The sequence below is a fragment of the Nematostella vectensis genome, chromosome 9 (assembly GCF_932526225.1).
Source record: "Nematostella vectensis chromosome 9, jaNemVect1.1, whole genome shotgun sequence".
Classification (NCBI taxonomy): domain Eukaryota; kingdom Metazoa; phylum Cnidaria; class Anthozoa; order Actiniaria; family Edwardsiidae; genus Nematostella; species Nematostella vectensis.
Genome location: NC_064042.1, coordinates 14,364,164 through 14,383,148, shown reverse-complemented (window position 1 = coordinate 14,383,148; position 18,985 = coordinate 14,364,164). Strand labels below are relative to the sequence as shown.

The 18,985-nt window shown below is 42.3% G+C and overlaps 1 protein-coding gene, 1 long non-coding RNA gene and 1 other non-coding gene across 15 annotated transcripts in view; 2 read left to right on the top strand and 1 right to left on the bottom strand.

Annotated features, from left to right (window-relative positions):
* The window catches only part of LOC5501870 (helicase with zinc finger domain 2-like), a 62,064-nt gene that overhangs the window by 29,939 nt on the left and 13,140 nt on the right, over positions 1–18,985 (bottom strand). For 10 of the 11 annotated variants that reach the window (XR_007313789.1, XR_007313790.1, XR_007313791.1 and 7 more), the window contains 7 exons: positions 7,904–8,077; positions 7,179–7,215; positions 6,138–6,268; positions 2,011–2,076; positions 1,470–1,505; positions 872–922; positions 307–399 (listed from right to left, as the gene is read on the bottom strand). Coding sequence is in view for 8 of the 11 variants with exons in the window: in XM_048732818.1 (XP_048588775.1) it covers positions 307–399; positions 872–922; positions 1,470–1,505; positions 2,011–2,076; positions 6,138–6,268; positions 7,179–7,215; positions 7,904–8,077 (588 nt within the window). In the remaining 3 variants the exon portion in view is untranslated. The remainder of the gene's footprint in view (positions 1–306; positions 400–871; positions 923–1,469; positions 1,506–2,010; positions 2,077–6,137; positions 6,269–7,178; positions 7,216–7,903; positions 8,078–18,985) is intronic. The other variant, XM_048732820.1, reaches the window with a different exon arrangement.
* Positions 10,805–12,556, top strand: LOC125572370. The gene is made up of 2 exons (XR_007313794.1): positions 10,805–11,737; positions 12,432–12,556. It is a non-coding gene; the product is annotated as an uncharacterized LOC125572370 (long non-coding RNA).
* On the top strand, positions 12,626–14,283 carry LOC116614260. Of its 3 annotated transcripts, XR_004294442.2 has the most exons (6): positions 12,626–12,657; positions 12,846–12,928; positions 13,163–13,241; positions 13,433–13,483; positions 13,600–13,644; positions 13,726–14,283. It is a non-coding gene; the product is annotated as an uncharacterized LOC116614260 (transcript). The 3 variants fall into 3 exon arrangements; XR_007313792.1 differs by having other exon boundaries at positions 12,629–12,928; XR_007313793.1 differs by lacking the exon at positions 13,163–13,241 and having other exon boundaries at positions 12,629–12,928.

The following is an 18,985-nucleotide window of genomic DNA, read 5'->3' as shown; positions in this document are numbered from 1 at the left end:
CAATTAGTCTGTATATCAAAACGAGAGAACGTCTGACTTACAAAGTATATAAAGTTATTACAAAACCAAAAGGGTAAAGTTATTACAAAACAAAAAGGTTGTAAAAATGTCGTCGAAACCTTGTTGAATTTATGTAAATTCTGCAAGCTAACCTTTAGAATCCATGTAAAAGTCCCAATACGGGGCCCAAAAAAAGATTGGAAGATTGGAAATTGACATCAAAATCTTTCAGAATCTGTGCCTTGCAAGATGGTACGACCTACGTTTTAATGTCTTGCGATCAAGCAATTGTAATTAGATTATTACCTGATCTTCTTTTTTCGCCTGTTTTTGTGTCTCTTGATCTTTTTCCTTTTCTTCCTTCCCCTGACAAATGCGACGAATCTCTTCCTCCTTTTGCTACAACAAAGAGAGACAGAATTGTAAACTGAAATGTAAACTGAAACGTTCTTTTATTGTTTCTTATCATCATAAGCAGATAAGTCAGTCTAGAACGTAAGAAGAAAAGGATCCATCACCTTCTGAATAAATGTAATAACTGGTGAACGAATTTTTATCACGATCTGTAAAAACGATTCGACTGTAGGTGCTTCCCATAAGTCATACCGCTGCTCGACCAATCAAAAACATTTGTTGAACGGACGTAGCGCTTTTAAGAGTAAAGTTAGTGGTCCGTAATGCAAGAGCTCCATTTGTAATAATGTCCTAATGATTCTTGATTTCCAAGCCAAAGTGATTTGCTACTACGGTTGACACATGTACGCGTGGTTACTCATTTGCCTTAAATCTTGTTCTCGAAGTAGTTCCCCACGGTCTAGTGTTGTATGTCTCTTTACTAACGTTTCTTATAGCTAATTATCCAGAGACTAACCATCTGAATTCTTCTCTCGGTCTTTCTTTCCTTCTTCGTCTTCCTTTCCAGCTACAAAAAGTAAAAACAAATATCAGGAAGACGTAATCGTGAATCGGGGCAATCTAAGCTCTAGAGGACTAACAGGACTAAGTAGGCGAGTAAAAAAAACTTTAAACCGTTCAGTGAACACCCACGTATAAGAACCTAGTTTTTGTTAGCCTAAAAAAGTTTCGCATAATGGGTGCTTAATGACTTAATGACTTAATTGGGTTATTTAAGTTCTTAAAAAGGTTCTAAACTCAATTTTCTAAAACGATAATGACTAGTAGAGTTGTTGATGTAGATAAGTCAATTGTAAAAAAAGGCCTCCTATGACCCCTTAAATGTATTTTTTCTATTTTTAAGATTATTTCAAACTGATATGTAATGAATGAATAAATGATGTATTACAATTAAAAAACTGTTTCAAATTTTAGGCTAAATAGGTTTTTCTCAAAAAGGACTCTAATTTGTTAATTTTAGGCTAGCGGGTTCTTATAAGTCGAGAAAAAAAGTCGAGAAAAAAAATATAACGTTTTTCTAAGGAGGAATATCAAATTCTCCAAATGACATTTACCGTTTTTACAGGTCTTGCTGGCATTTGTGCGACCTTCTGTGAAAACAAATTCGACATTTGTATTATTGATGTCTCTCAGAATGTATTACATAATCTGAAAATACCAGCTACAAGAGGGGACCTGCGCTAAGAGATCACGTGACCTTTTGGGTGGCAAATTCGGGCCAAAATAAACACAGAAATGACTGCGTCACGCCAGAGAACGAAGAAAATCTTTTAATGAAAATAAACCCTTCCTGAAAAATAAAAAATACAAAAAACCTTCTGGCTTTATCCGTAAGCGATAAATAAGTTGTTTTTTGTTGCTGTTATTTTGCCGCTAAAAGCCTGGGTGCGCGCTAGTTTACCACCCAAAAGTTCGAGTGATCTCGAAGCGCAATTCCAATATTAACGACATACCATCCTGGGTATAGCATAAGAGAAACAAAACCAGACCGGTGAAATATCGCATCTCACGATCATTAAGCACTCAAATGCTGATGTTGCTCTTTCCAGCAGCAACTTAGACCCAAAAATTTACTATCTTAAACATTGCAATTACCTTTTTCTTGGGGCTTTTCTTCTCAAATTTTTCCATTGGTAACTGTTGGCTATCGTAAGAGGTACCCTATATTTGTGATGACCAAGATATGAAAGTTAATCAGTTTCTTTGGAACTAGATCCTTGCCGTTCAAAAGAAAAAGTGTATGCATCGTTGCATCAATTGCTGCTGAATCATATAAGAAAACATCTTTACTCATTTGATGAGGCGCAATGCAATGTAATGCAATATGATGTGAGGTAAGGTGTTACGTGTCGTGGCGTTGGGTGGTTTTGTGTGGTATGGTATTATATGGAAGAAAGTGGATAAGTTTATATGCAGCAATGTAATGTGGTGTGTGTGTGGTGTGGTGTGGTGTGTTGTGGTGAGGTGTGGTGTGGTGTGGTGGGGTTTTGTGGGATTGGGTTGGGTTGGGTGTGGTGTGTTGTGGTGTGGTGGGTTTGGGTGTGGCGGGGTGTGGCGTGTTGTGGTGTCGCGTGTTGTGGTGTGTTGTGTTGTGGTGTAGTGGGGTGGGGTGGGGTTTGGTGTGGCGTGGTGTGTTGAGGTGTGGTGTGTTGAGGTGTGGTGTGTTGTGGTGTGTTGTGGTGTGGTGTATTGTGGTGTGGTGTAGCGTGGTGTGGCGTGTTGTGGTGTGGTATGTTGTGGTGTGGTGTGTTGAGGTGTGTTGTGGTGCGGTGTGGCGTGTTGTGGTGTGTTGTGGTGTGGTGTGGTGGGGTGTGGGGTGGCATGGTGTGGTGTGTTGTGGTGTGTTGAGGTGTGTTGTGGTGTGTTGTGGTGAGTTGTGGTGTGGTGTGTTGTGGTGTAGTGTGGTGTGGTGTGGTGTGGTGTGGTATGCTGTGGTATGTTGTGGTGTGGTGTGGGTTGGGTGTGGCGTGGTGTGTTGTGTTATGGGGTGGTGGAGTGGGGTGTGGTGTGTTGAGGTGTGTTGTGGTGTGTTGTGGTCTGTTGTGTTGTGGTGTGGTGTGTTGTGGTGTAGTATGGTGTGGTGTGTTGTGGTGTGGTATGCTGTGGTATGTTGTGGTGTGTTGAGGTGTGTTGTGGTGTGGTGTGGTGTGTTGTGGTGGGGTTGGGTGTGGTGTGTCGTGGTGAATTGTGATGTGGTGGGGTTGGGTGTGGCGTGGCATGGTGTTCTGTGGAGTGGTGTGGTGTGGTAGGGTGGGGTTGGGTGTGTTGTAGTGTGTTGAGGTGTGGTGTGTTTTGGTGGGGTTGGGTATGGCGTGGCGTGGTGGGGTAAGGTTGGGTGTGGTGTGGTGTGATGAGGTATGGCGTGGCATGGTGAGGTGTGTTGAGGTGTGGTGTGGTGTGTTGTGGTGTGGCGTGTTGTGGTGTGGTGTGTTGTGGTGTGTTGTGGTGTGGTGGGGTGGGGTGTGGCGTGGTGTGTTGTGGTGTGGTGTAGTGGGGTATGGCGTGATGTGGTGTGTTGTTATGTGTTGAGGTGTGTTGTGGTGTGTTGTGTTGTGGTGTGTTGTGGTGTGTTGAGGTGTGTTGTGGTGTGTTGTGGTGTGGTGTGTTGTGGTGTGTTGTGGTGTGGTGGGGTTGGGTGTGGCATGGTGTTGTTGTGTGTTGTGGTGTAGTGAGGTGTGGCGTGGCATGGTGTGGTGTGTTGTGGTGTGTTGAGGTGTGTTGTGGTGTGGTGTGTTGTGGTGTAGCGTGGTGTGGTGTGTTGTGGTGTGGTATGTTGTGGTGTGGTGTGTTGTGGTGTGTTGTGGTGTGTTGTGATGTGTTGTGGTGTGGCGTGTTGTGGTGTGTTGTGGTGTGGTGGGGTTGGGTGTGGCGTGGTGTTGTGTTGTGGTGTAGTGGGGTGTGGCGTGGCATGGTGTGGTGTGTTGTGGTGTGTTGAGGTGTATTGTGGTGTGTTGTGGTGTATTGTGGTGTGTTGTGGTGTGTTGTGGTGTAGCGTGGTGTGGTGTGTTGTGGTGTGGTATGTTGTGGTGTGGTGTGTTGAGGTGTGGTGTGTTGTGCTGTGGTATGTTGTGTTGTGGTGTGTTGAGGTGTGTTGTGGTGTGTTGTGGTGTGGTGTGGCGTGTTGTGGCGTTCTGTGGTGTGGTGTGTTGTGGTGGGGTTGGGTGTGGTGTGTTGTGGTGTGTTGTGGTGTGGTGGGGTTGGGTGTGGTGTGGTGTGATGAGGTATGGCGTGGTGTGCTGTGCTGTGTTGTGGTGTGTTGTGGTGTGGTGGAGTTGGGTGTGGCATGGTGTGTTGTGGTGTAGTGGGGTGTGGCGTGGCATGGTGTGGTGTGTTGAGGTGTGTTGTGGTGTGTTGTGGTGTGTTGTGGTGTGTGGTGTGTTGTGGTGTAGCGTGGTGTGGTGTGTTGTGGTGTGGTATGTTGTGGTGTGGTGTGTTGAGGTGTGGTGTGTTGTGCTGTGGTATGTTGTGTTGTGGTGTGTTGAGGTGTGTTGTGGTGTGTTGTGGTGTGGTGTGGCGTGTTGTGGCGTTCTGTGGTGTGGTGTGTTGTGGTGGGGTTGGGTGTGGTGTGTTGTGTTGTGGTGTGGTGGGGTTGGGTGTGGTGTGGTGCGATGAGGTATGGCGTGGTGTGCTGTGCTGTGGTGTGTTGTGGTGTGTTGTGGTGTGGTGGAGTTGGGTGTGGCATGGTGTGTTGTGGTGTAGTGGGGTGTGGCGTGGCATGGTGTGGTGTGTTGAGGTGTGTTGTGGTGTGTTGTGGTGTGTTGTGGTGTGTTGTGGTGTGTGGTGTGTTGTGGTGTAGCGTGGTGTGGTGTGTTGTGGTGTGTTATGTTGTGTTGTGTTGAGGTGTGTTGTGGTGTGTTGTGGTGTGGAGTGGCGTGGCGTGTTGTGGTGTGGTGGGGTTGGGTGTGGCGTGGTGTTGTGGTGTGGTGTAGTGGGGTGTGGCGTGGCACGGTGTGGTGTGTTGTGGTGTGTTGAGGTGTGTTGTGGTGTGTTGTGGTGTGTTGTGGTGTAGCCTGGTGTAGCCTGGTGTAGCCTGGTGTGTTGTGGTGTGGTGTGGTATGCTGTGGCGTGTTGTGGTGTGGTGTGTTGAGGTGTGTCGTGGTGTGTTGTGGTGTGGTGTGGTGGGGTTGGGTGTGGTGTGATGAGGTATGGCGTGGTGTGTTGTGGTGTGGTGTGTTGTGGTGTGTTGTGGCATGGTGTGTTGTGGCGTGTTGTGGTGTGGTGTGGTAGGGTGGGGTTGGGTGTGGCGTGGTGTGGTGTGTTGAGGTGTGGTGTGGTAAGGTGTGGTGTTGTGTGTTGTGTTGTGGTATGGTATGGTGTTGTGTTATGTGGCGTTGTGTGGTGTGCTGTTTATATGTGTGGGGTGGTGTGTTGTGGTGTTTATAGGTGTGGTGTGTTGTGTCGTGTGGTGGTGTTGTGTTGTGTTGTGTTGTGTGGTGTTGTGTGTTGTGGTGTGGTGTGGTGTGATCTTAATTTGGCGCTATATAGTATGATATGATGTGATATGGAGCTATCTGGCGGGTGTAAGTACAGTAGATAATGAATGTCATGTGGGAGCTTTGTGGAATGGCATGATATCATATGTTAGTGTAAATTCACTCACATACTATCACGAATCTCGCATAGATAGTGAGTAGCGAAAACCCGGCGAAAAAGCACGCGTACGCACTAGAAAATACGCCATTTCAAACGAGCGCGCGCTGTTTTGATTTTGTAAAAATACTGTTTTCGTTGTTTGTGTTATCTTTTGCTGAGAATTATTAAAATAGTCATTTATTTGAAGGCAATATGTGAGTGGATTTATACTAAAACAATTCTATAAAACTCGTAGTCTAATTGTTAAATATAGTTTTCAGTATAGCGCTGTGTGGCACGTTTTGGCATAGTGCGCAGGGGCGGCGAAGTGGTCCCATAAGTGTTTGGTGTTTTTTAGGAGGGGGGGGGGGGGTGGTTGGTGGTTTCAGGGGGAAGGGGTGTGTGGTGGTTCCAAATCTTTAAGCGCTATTTATAATAACGCGGGGAAAAAACTAGGTTTGTATGCACGGGATATGTGCCGCTTCGAACCCGTTGGTTTAAAAAAAACGTTCATATATAAAGAAACATACGCTCAAAAAAGTGGGGGGGGGGGGGGGAGGAGCACTTTCAAAAGCGGGGGGACTGGCGCTCGTCCCTGCCCCTCCCCTTACGCCGCCCATGGTGTGAGGCGGTTGAACTACCTCCCTTACCTCGATTGCTTGGCCAGCAAAAGAAGAAGCAAAATTGTTATGCTTCTGTTTCTCTCTGTTGTTTCTCTTTATTTCTTTAATCTTTACCAACAGATCTCTTGCATCCACATTCTCAGAATATCGGCAAAGAACTATAGAAAGAAAAACATTTGATGAAAAACGCATGCAACAGGAGGATAGGGGTGGGGTGGTGGAGCGAAAAGGGAAGAAATTCCTCCATGTGGGCTGCGGATTTATACAGGAGGATAGGGGTGGGGTGGTGGAGCGAAAAGGGAAGAAATTCCTCCATGTGGGCTGCGGATTTATTTTTTTCTATTCCCATATTCTATGTAAAAAAGGCCTGGCTAAACATTCCAACATGTTTGTCAAACATTGAAATCGAACTCTGGCGCGAGCATGTTTTGGGAGGTGGCTAAACACAAAAACTTTTTCATAAAACATGAGCGCGGGCACTTTCCGTTATCATAACGCGAGAAATCAAAGTGACGTCTTGGGAATTTCGAGCTTTTATTGGATAAAATAACGAAGCGCGCGCAATGTTTTTTGTGACAAGTGGGTAAACGATAAAACATGTACGTTCAACACAAATGTTTGATAAAAATGTTTTGAACTCGTTGAACATCTGGACCGTGTTTTGGAAGCCAATTTAAAATGCCATGTTATGTGGGTGCTTAAACGTACAAACATAAAGAAAATTCGACTCGTTCAATTTATTCGCAATCGGCTCGGTGATCGAAGAAAACCGAACTCAAACGAACACAATCGAGCGTACGGAAATCAAACTTTTTTAATCGAACTTTAAATCAATCACAAGTTCCAATCTTCGCTTGTATGATGTCGATCCAAGATGGCAATTGTTTGATATATCAAAATAATAATTATTATTTTATGTTGTTGTTGATGATGATGATGATGATGATGATGTCGGTGACGACGACGACGACGATGATGGTGGTGGTGATGATGATGATGATGGTGGTGGTGGTGGTGATGATGATGATGATGATGGTGGTGGTGATGATAATAATAATGGGCACCTACCTTCCTGGCAGTCGTCTTCAGCATCGTCAAAACGACCCTATGGAATGGACGTAATGCTTAAAGTCATATCAATCAATAGATGGCGTTTTCATTGTGGTCTAAAAGAGCCCGGGACGAGCGTTCGGGAAATTTTTTGGCATTCTTAAGATGGCGGCCAGTAAACGAATCACTGCAAATTGAATATAATGTGTTCAAATAAGGAATTAACAGCGCGAGCTAGAAAACAAAAATAATTTCGCAAAGCACTATCACCAAGAAGTTTTATTAAGTTACCGGTAAACGTAAAGCGTGATTTTAATTTGTGGATTTAAGCTTCAAATTATTAATACTAAAATATTCATTCTGAGGGGGAGCCCTCCCCCCTAGACCCCTAGATCCGCCATTGGGCAGCCTGGTGACGAGGGGGTATGCCAACGTGGGATTTCACCCGGTGAAAAGCTTTGCATACATGGAGACACTTGTTGCCCTAGAGCCACAGCTTTGATGTATTTTTTTTTATTATTGGAAGACGAATTATATGGAAAAGTCTTGAAAAAGGCAAAGTCTGTTATTAAATAAATTATATAAAATATATCGAACTAGCTCCGACGAAACAGCCGATGGAAATGAATGCCTTTTACACTTGGTATTTTTCAAATTGGCGGCTAGTGGCTCTTTTTAATATCCAGCTCTAATGTACCATGCATTAAATCTTCCAGCAGAAATCATACATAAATAGGACTTACCAATTGCAGATAGCAAACCGCTCTAAAATAGTAAACATCTAGTGGTGTGGAGTAAAACAGGGAGAGAATCTCCGTGTAAACCAGAGCTGCTATCTGAGGTAAATGGAATTCGTTCTGAAGCCGTTGCGCTGCCATTAGCATCATTCCAAGGCAAATATCAACCACACTTTTGTTCTATAAATTAAGATTACACAATCTCTAAAGCGCGATTGTATCCTAAGTCCAAATAATGTAACCAATGCACAATCCCAAATTTAATTTAAAAGCTCCTTATTCGTTTATTATATAACAGTGCTTCCTCACGTGAACATACCAAACTAATGCAACATGACAACTCAAAGTACGAGACCCGCCCCCTACCTACGGAAGCCCAGCTGGGCCACTGCCCTATTCGGTTTCGCATTTCCATGTTTTGCAATCAACATCACGACCAGCGTGAAGTTGGTTCCTTATTCGCAGTTCCTTTTTCGTCTGTTTCCTTATTCGCTCAGTTCCTTATTCAAATCTGAGGGGGGTACTTACATAATACATTTTAATTCGAGTTGAAACAGTATTTAGGCATTACAGTTTATTCAGAACAAGTCCAACAGCATTTTCGTCGGGTAATTCTGGTTGCTTTCACGTGCTTTGCTGCTAAACGGAGCTGTGAACATGAGACTCTATATGCTACAAAAGGTCAAATTACGCAATGCGTGCAATCGCTTTCACAAATGAATCTAGCTAAAGAGAGGAAATCTACCTCTCATCTAATAAATGTATTCGTATCTTGGGCTTTCTTTCCAAAAGCGTTAATATATTTAGAGGAGAAATATTCACGCTTAACTTGACTACGTACGCGTGTAGAAGGAATTTGACCTTGCAAACAAAACCACAATTTGACAGATAGTGCTTGTTGTCAATTAACACCTTGGCTACCAGATAAGGCTCTGTCAAAACAAATAGATTAGAACTTTAGAAGCACACTAGCATACACACATTGGCACCAGTCGGGCCAAGACGGGACGCTAGCACAGTCTATTACCCGTGCAGTTCGGCAACCATGGACAGCTGTTTCGTCCTTATTAGGACTCGTCAGCATGGCATAGCCGGTTTGCCTCAGGTAAACTTCATCGGCAAAAAAACTGCAGGGAGACTTCGACTCGAACGAAGTGCTTTAAACCACAGCTCAGATACATGTGGGATCTAGAGCTGCGACCGGGCTAGCGTGATGCCAATTGTGCGGATCACGCATGCGACCTTTGCTAGTCTAAAACTCCGTCGGATAGCCAAACTATCCTTGCGAGTATGTATACATAAATGTGAACTTTAGAAGCACACTAGCATACACACATTGGCACCAGTCGGGCCAAGACGGGACGCTGGCACAGTCTATTACCCGTGCAGTTCGGCAACCATGGACAACTGTTTCGTCCTTATTAGAACTCGTCAGCATGGCATGGCATCACGCTAGCCCGTTCGCAGCTCTAGATCCCACATGGATCCTGAGTCCTAATAAGGACGAAACAGCTGTCCATGGTTGCCGAACTGCACGGGTAATAGACAGTGCTAGCGTCCCGTCTTGGCACGACTGGTGCCAATGTGTGTATGCTAGTGTGCCTCTAAAGTTCACATTTATGTATACATACTCGCAAGGATAGTTTGGCTATCCGACGGAGTTTTAGACTAGCAAAGGTCGCATGCGTGATCCGCACAATTGGCATCACGCTAGCCCGGTCGCAGCTCTAGATCCCACATGGATCTGAGCTGTGGTTTAAAGCATTTCGTTCGAGTCGAAGTCTCCCTGCAGTTTTTTTGCCGATGAAGTTTAACTGAGGCAAACCGGCTATGCCATGCTGACGAGTCATAATAAGGACAAAACAGCTGTCCATGGTTGCCGAACTGCACGGGTAATAGACAGTGCTAGCGTCCCGTCTTGGCCCGACTAGTGCCAATGTGTGTATGCTAGTGTGCTTCTAAAGTTCACATTTATGTATACATACACGCAAGGATAGTTTGGCTATCCGACGGAGTTTTAGACTAGCAAAGGTCGCATGCGTGATCCGCACAATTGGCATCACGCTAGCCCGGTCGCAGCTCTAGATCCCACATGGATCTGAGCTGTGGTTTAAAGCACTTCGTCCGAGTCGAAGTCGCTCTGCAATTTTTTTTTGCCGATGAAGTTTAACTGAGGCAAACCGGCTATGCCATGCTGACGAGTCCTAATAAGGACGAAACAGCTGTCCAGATCCCACATGGATCTGAGCTATGGTTTAAAGCACTTCGTTCGAGTCGAAGTTGCCCTGCAGTTTTTTTGCCGATGAAGTTTAACTGAGGCAAACCGGCTATGCAATGCTGACGAGTCCTAATAAGGACGAAACAGCTGTCCATGGTTGCCGAACTGCACGGGTAATAGACTGTGCTAGCGTCCCGACTGGTGCCAATGTGTGTATGCTAGTGTGCTTCTAAAGTTCACATTTATGTATACATACTCGCAAGGATAGTTTGGCTATCCGACGGAGTTTTAGACTAGCAAAGGTCGCATGCGTGATCCGCACAATTGGCATCACGCTAGCCCGGTCGCAGCTCTAGATGCCACATGGATCTGAGCTGTGGTTTGTAGCACTTCGTTCGAGTCGAAGTCGCCCTGCAGTTTTTTTTGCCGATGAAGTTTAACTCAGGCAAACCGGCTATGCCATGCTGACGAGTCCTAATAAGGACGAAATAGCTGTCCATGGTTGCCGAACTGCACGGGTAATAGACAGTGCTAGCGTCCCGTCTTGGCCCGACTGGTGCCAATGTGTGTATGCTAGTGTGCTTCTAAAGTTCACATTTATGTATACATACTCGCAAGGATAGTTTGGCTATCCGACGGAGTATTAGACTAGCAAAGGTCACATGCGTGATCCGCACAATTGGCATCACGCTAGCCCGGTCGCAGTTCTAGATCCCACATGGATTTGAGCTGTGGTTTAAGGCACTTCGTTCGAGTCGAAGTCGCCGATGAAGTTTAACTGAGGCAAACCAGCTATGCAATGCTGACGAGTCATAATAAGGACGAAACAGCTGTCCATGGTTGCCGAACTGCACGGGTAATAGACTGTGCTAGCGTCCCGTCTTGGCCCGACTGGTGCCAATGTGTGTATGAACACGGAGCGAAGCAAACAACTTATTTACGTATTTCATAATTTTTCGTGGTCTAAAATTCAGAACTATCAGTTTTCGAAGCAAGGTAAGTAATCTGGTATCTCTTATTTTTGTTTCATTTATATAACAGATTACTATGCGCCGATGACAGCCTTGCAGACTTTCCACCTCGCAGGCTAATAATAGTTTGCTTGGCTCCGTGTTCAGACGAGCGTACCTAATTGTCCAACGGCGCCGGTCAAGGATTCAAATCGCTGCTTACTCGTTTTAAAAAATGGCTAGCGGCCAGGGAAAATGATTTAGCTCGGATGTTTTGCCACATATCGAATGTAAGTGTACCCTGGCATAGGTCTGCGAGATAAAAATATTTCGTTTGTTGTATTTTCCTCGCGAATTTCGACGGTATTTGAGTGCTACCGAAAATAGCGCCTCCAACCTTGTTTCTTTTCTTAGTAGGGGGAGAGAAGTCATATATCCCGTTACGAAAACCCCCCAAAATCGTATATTACACATAAATATGAAAACAACAAGGCATTTTCTAAGTTTTAAGGCAATTCTATTGGCAATTTTTCACCAAAAATCGCGACTTCAATCCACTCGTTTTACCTCTAAGTATAACAGCCGATTCCAAGCTACGAACAAGCTTCGAAACCATTGCCTGGGCTACCTGTGCTTCCAATACAAGAGACTACTGCAAGCTATGTGCATAAGGTACGTCAGCTACAAAGGGCATACAAACGAGCCCCCATCCCAAAAAAAAGGGTTAAATGGCATATTTCGTCGTTTAAATAGGTTCTGATGCCGAAAATATCAATTTTAAAAGTTGCTGGGAAAAAAATTTCTGTTTGTTTTTCCCAGGTGGAACAATTCCTTTTGTTCCTAGCCAGCAGTGTTAGGCATTTGAGCACATGAATAATTGGGGTTATCGAAGATGTCCCCTCCACAGTTAGGGATATCTCGACATTGTTAGATAGCAATTGGCTCAATGACACGGTAAGAAGTAATACAGAGTGTTGTTAAAAGAAAATGATAATCTACAAAACCCAACAATGGACATCTTTCTACAGGACAATCGATGTGTACCTGAAAATGGTTGATACAGCTGCGAGAAAGTTTCAAACATGGTGTTTCCTATTATACGTCCTAAACGCACAATCGTTTCTAACAGCAGGCGCGTTAGCCGTGTTTTTTAGGGGAGGGAGAGGGAGGGGGGAAACAAGAGGTTAAATGGACTTAGGCATTAATCGTTTAGTCAGATACTTTCTATATTGATAAGTACAACAGAGATTCCCAAACGTTTTGAAAATGACCAGAACCCACCCCCCACCCCCTCTGTATTGAAAGACACCAGCGCATTTAATATGTTGCTTTGTCTTTTGTATTGCTCACAGTTTTTATATAACAGGAAGGAAAAGGTGTCATGGCAGTTGGTTGCACACTGTATCAACGGATAAGGGCGCTAAAGGACAGGCAGATCCCATCACTGCTGGCTAAACTTTGCCAGAGGTAATGTTGCTGCAAATTTTCATCAAAAGATTTTACATTATATGTGATGTAATGATATAAAACGCCGTTATAAACTTGTAGGTACAGTCAATACAGTCAATACAGGAAAGCACTGGACACCTGTGGTAATGTTTGTATGTGTGTGTGTGTGAGTGTGCTGCGTGGCGTGCGTGGGTATGTATGCCATAAAGCTTTCGACCAGATCAAGCAAATAACTTTCAGTTTTTGATAAGTTAATCCTACAGTTTGTTTTCATATTTGATGTTTAGTTAAAGAACATATCACTAACCATTTCTTGTCGCTTATCGTTTAGATTGTCGACATGCAAGGCAAGACAATATGTCATTTTGACTCACTATCTGGGGAGGAGGACAAAGAGATCATCAGTCCTTTAATGTAAGGCCATAGAGTAAAAAACTACGTTGTCAAATACGAGGTAAACCCCTAGGATCCTATTTTGGTGTATATAAAAGTATTTTGTTTAGATCATTGACTTGATTTTGAGGACTATTTGGTCACAAGTAGCGCTAGGTGTGCCAGTATGGTCCGATTGATAGGGGCGGATGGTCAACCGAGTATCCTAATTGCAAGCGGGGCAATCTGATCGTTGTTGTCATCATTTTAATCCAGGGCACTTATTTATTATGACGCTGTCATAAATGGATCTTCGTTTGTGATGTCTGAGTAGACTCTACTTAAAACCAATAAGGTATAGGAGAGAGCATTTTCCCGTTGTTTATTGTTTTTGTAACAGAGTGCATAACGTCAGTCGGGCGCGTACCTAGGGCAAGATGCGCTCTCAGCCCCTTTATTGAGGGATCGTCTAATACTATCCTTTTTTATTATATTTATGACTGAGAACTTAGGGTTACGCTCCTGACAGTTCTTGTATGTCAACAGAATATACCACTTCAAACAAATTCGGACGACTGCGGTGTTTTTGTTTGCCAAGTAAGCTTTTACTATAAGGTGTTTACTATATAAGGGATATTATTTAGTCTCTATATGTTGTAATATTTTTATGCTGCTGATCATCACATCGGAATGATAAATTAATGTTTTGCCAGATTGCTAGATGTCTAGGGCTATACAGCGCCATCGATTTTGAGCAGGTAAGATAATCTTTTAGTAGAGTCCAAATTGTTTTTACTTACATAGGGTTTTGCCTAAATGTAAAAAAAATATTATTTCAGAGAGATGTGCCTATCTTGAGGCAACGGATGGTTTTGGAGGTCGAGGCAGGGCGTCTGTTTGACCGAGACTACTGTTTCATGTCCTAGGACAAGACAGGCAACCTGTACGCTTGGCTGTCTGTTAGACTTGTGGAAGAAAACCTTTTACGACTCCAATCATCCAACTCCTGCAGATGTTTATATCATAACATATCGTGCAAAATCGTTCTTCAGGAAATCCAATATCTTTTTCAGAACAATAAATGGGACAAACATAATCAAAGTGATACCGCTTTTTTCATAGTGTATCACGCACAAACGAAACAATCCTGTGTAGAGTCAATTATAAATGTAAATGAAATTATTTCAAATAAATTTATTCATTGTGAAATATTTCAACAAAATTTGTAATATATTCAAATTTCAACCACAAACCATTTGCATAATACCTTTGGTATAAGGAAATGAGCAAGTACAAGCTCCTTATAGACAATTGTTATTGATGTACACACGAGATCGGAATAGTTATGGAGGCTGGTGTCACTTGCATATTTCAATAAATTCATGCATTTAACAAACGTTATATTCTTTTATTCGAAAATATCGCAAATCTTTATTCAAATATATCGTAATAACGAAATTTCATTACATTTTACGGAAAAAACTTTTTGCTTTTGCGAGTTTGTATTTTGCTTTTGCGAGTTTGTATTTCGCTTTTGCTAGTTTGTACTTTGTATTTGCGAGTTTGTATTTTGCTTTTGCTCGTTTGTACTTTGCATTTGCAAGTTTGTATTTTACTTTTGCGAGTTTGTATTTTGCTTTTGCTAGTTTGTACTTTGCCTTTGCGAGTTTGTATTTTGCTTTTGCGAGTTTGTATTTTGCTTTTGCTAGTTTGTACTTCGCATTTGCGAGTTTGTATTTTGCTTTTGCTAGTTTGTACTTTGCATTTGCGAGTTTGTGTTTTGCCTTTGCGAGTTTGTATTTTGCTTTTGCTAGTTTGTACTTTGCATTTGCGAGTTTGTGTTTTGCCTTTGCGAGTTTTTATTTTGCTTTTGCTAGTTTGTACTTCGCATTTGCGAGTTTGTATTTTGCTTTTGCTTGTTTGTACTTTGAAAAGGCTTGATAATTGTCTGAGGGAGGGGTGGGGTTTATTTATTTCGAGGGGAGGGGTAGGTATACCCTCCACAGCGGGCTCGCAAGCTAAAGTAGCTATTTAATGACCATCCTCGGCGTCTGGCGTTACGGTTGTTTACTCTCAGTACGCCCTGGGTCACTAGACACGTGACGATTACTCCATAATACTTGTCGGACTTGTTTCGGCCGATCCGGACATTGATAGGACCAAAATAGTCGCACGATGTGTGGAAAAACGGTGGGCTGTAGGGCTCTAGCCGGAGCTGAGCCTCTTCGCGTTACCAATATAGATCCAAGAAATCGAATGTAATGTTGCGTTAGGTTCCAGTGAGGATTTCGCCACAAACCGTATTACAATCCAACGATGTGTAAAGATATATTTATTCGATCTAGAATGAATAAAAGTTATTTAATTTACATTGACTTAAAGATTGCATGGAATCAAAGCTTATTTACAGTTATTCAAACTCACAAATTAACTTACTTCTGTGGCGTATCCGATCGCTGTTTTCTGATTCTCAAAGTCCTGGTTAACTGTAAATTTAGTAGTCGTACTGGCTAGCTGTATTTCAGAGTTCCGATATCGGTTACTGTTGGTCTGACTGATTTACAATGGATTATAATCACGTGGTTGAAATCGATATTAACGAACTGTCACTTGTCACTTATGTAATAGATTTATGTCGAAACAGGCAGACTTTCAAAAAGTCCAAAAATTGATCAAAACCCCTGTCAAAATATAATGCCCTCCTCCAACTCTGTATCAAAAATCATAAGCATCCAATCCCAGACATGATAGCCCCCCCCCCCCCCTCCTCCCTCGCTTTATAATGACTGCTTCTTCAAATACTCAGTGTACTTAACATTTCTTTTCCTGAAGGAGTATATAAAGTTTTTTTATTATTTCTTTGGATGTGACCCAATGTGACCACCCCGGAAAGAACGGGGGAGAAAGGAGGAGGAAAGGAAAAGGGAGAGGTGTGAGCGCACGTCCTGCCCTCTCCCTGGCTAGAAAGCAAATAGATTCAACGAGTTCTTTAATTTCATCTGTGAGAAACGACTAAATTTGCTCTCATTTGCGCGTTTTAAAATCTAGGGCCCCCGAATGGTCTTTTGCGAGCACCCCGTTTTTTAAGCGAGACCGAGCATTTTGAAGCGGAAAAAATTGCGCGAGCATGCATTAGCCGGGTACATCGAAATTTCGGGGGACCATTCGGGGGCTCTAAAATCTGCTGTTCAAGCATCAAGCTGGTTTTAGGGATAACAACAACATACCGTTTTTACAGTAAGAGCTCCGGCGCTTATAATATTTTTTTCGACTCTCAGACGTGGCGCTTATTCCGGGGAGGTGCTCATTAATAGTTTTGGTTCAAGGGGGTGCTTATTCGGGGAGCGCTTATTCGAGTGAAAACGGTTGCTGATTTTAGCGCTCATTAACTACCGCAAGGCTTTTGATCTGGTTGACCACCAAGTCCTACTGCAAATAATTGGCAGTTAATCAGCTATATGAAAAATCACTCGAATCATTACAAGGCGACCTCTCTCCCGCGTGGAGCACCAAATCTCCCGCATTTTAGCGACTTTTACCGCTCCAGAAAATCCTTCTCTAGAAAATCGACTTTTTGCATATTTTCTATCAATAATAAAAAAATAATAATAATCCCGTGTGAAGCACCATTTATCAAACACGCATGCGAGATCTATATTGCGCGCAACAAGAACTTTCTGAACGGCAAACGTCTGCTGATTGGCTCAATGATAGCAGCGAGCCCGCTGTTGAGGGTATACCCACCCCTCCCCCCCGCAAAAAAAAATCCCCACCCCTCCCCAAACAATTATCAAGCCATTTCAAAGTACAAACTCGCAAAAGCAAAATACAAACTCGCAATTGCAAAGTACTAACTAGCAACAGCAAAGTACAAACTCGCAAAAGCAAAATACAAACTCGCAAAAGCAAAATACAAACTCGCAAAAGCAAATTACAAACTCGCAATTGCAAAGTACTAACTAGCAACAGCAAAGTACAAACTCGCAAAAGCAAAATACAAACTCGCAAAAGCAAAATACAAACTCGCAAATGCAAAGTACAAACTCGCAAAAGCAAAATACAAACTAGCAACAGCAAAGTACAAACTCGCAATTGCAAAGTACTAACTAGCAACAGCAAAGTACAAACTCGCAAAAGCAAAATACAAACTCGCAAATGCAAAGTACAAACTCGCAAAAGCAAAATACAAACTCGCAAAAGCAAAATACAAACTCGCAAAAGCAAATTACAAACTCGCAATTGCAAAGTACTAACTAGCAACAGCAAAGTACAAACTCGCAAAAGCAAAATACAAACTCGCAAAAGCAAAATACAAACTCGCAAAAGCAAAATACAAACTCGCAAAAGCAAAATACAAACTCGCAAATGCAAAGTACAAACTCGCAAAAGCAAAATACAAACTAGCAACAGCAAAGTACAAACTCGCAATTGCAAAGTACTAACTAGCAACAGCAAAGTACAAACTCGCAAAAGCAAAATACAAACTCGCAAAAGCAAAATACAAACTCGCAAATGCAAAGTAAAAACTAGCGAAAGCAAAATACAAACTCGCAAAAGCAAATTACAAACTTGCAAATGCAAAGTACTAACTAGCAACAGCAAAGTACAAACTCACAAAAGCCAAATAAAAACACGCAAATGCAAAGTACTAACTAGCAAAAGCAAAGTACAAACTCGCAAAAGCAAAATACAAACTCGCAAAAGCAAAATACAAACTCGCAAATGCAAAGTAAAAACTAGCGAAAGCAAAGTACAAACTCTCAAATGCAAAGTACAAACTCGCAAAAGCAAAATACAAACTCGCAAAAGCAAAATACAAACTCGCAAAAGCAAAATACAAACTCGCAAATGCAAAGTACAAACTAGCAAAAGCAAAATACAAACTCGCAAATGCAAATACAAACTCGCAAAAGCAAAATACAAACTCGCAAATGCAAAGTACAAACTAGCAAAAGCAAAATACAAACTCGCAAAAGCAAAATACAAACTCGCAAAAGCAAAATACAAACTCGCAAATGCAAAGTACAAACTCGCTAATGCAAAATACAAACTCGCAAATGCAAAGTACAAACTCGCAAAAGCAAAATACAAACTCGCAAATGCAAAGTACAAACTCGCAAAAGCAAAATACAAACTCGCAAATGCAAAGTACAAACTCGCAAAAGCTAAATACAAACTCGCAAAAGCAAAATACAAACTCGCAAAAGCCAAATACAAACTCGCAAAAGCAAAATACAAACTCGCAAAAGCAAAATACAAACTCGCAAAAGCCAAATACAAACTTGCAAAAGCAAAATACAAACTCGCAAACGCAAAGTACAAACTCGCAAAAGCAAAATACAAACTCGCAAAAGCAAAATACAAACTCGCTAAAGCAAAATACAAACTCGCAAAAGCCAAATACAAACAAGCAAAAGCAAAATACAAACTCTCAAATGCAAAGTAAAAACTAGCGAAAGCAAAATACAAACTCGCAAATGCAAAGTACAAACTCGCAAATGCAAAATACAAACTCTCAAAAGCAAAATACAAACTCGCAAAAGCAAAGTAAAAACTAGCGAAAGCAAAATACAAACTCGCAAACGCAAAGTACAAACTCGCAAAAGCAAAATACAAACTCGCAAAAGCAAAATACAAACTCGCAAAAGCAAAGTACAAACTCGCAAATGCAAAATACAAACTCGCAAATGCAAAGTACAAACTCGCAAAAGCAAAGTACAAACTAGCAAAAGCAAAGTACAAACTCGCAAAAGCAAAATACAAACTTGCAAAAGCAAAGTACAAACTCGCAAATGCAAAATACAAACTCGCAAATGCAAAATACAAACTCGCTAAAGCAAAATACAAACTCGCAAAAGCAAAATACAAACTCGCAAAAGCAAAGTACAAACTCGCTAATGCAAAATACAAACTCTCAAATGCAAAGTAAAAACTAGCGAAAGCAAAATACAAACTCGCAAAAGCAAAATACAAACTCGCAAAAGCAAAATACAAACTCGCAAAAGCCAAATACAAACTCACAAAAGCAAAATACAAACTCGCAAAAGCAAAGTACAAACTCGCTAATGCAAAATACAAACTCTCAAATGCAAAGTAAAA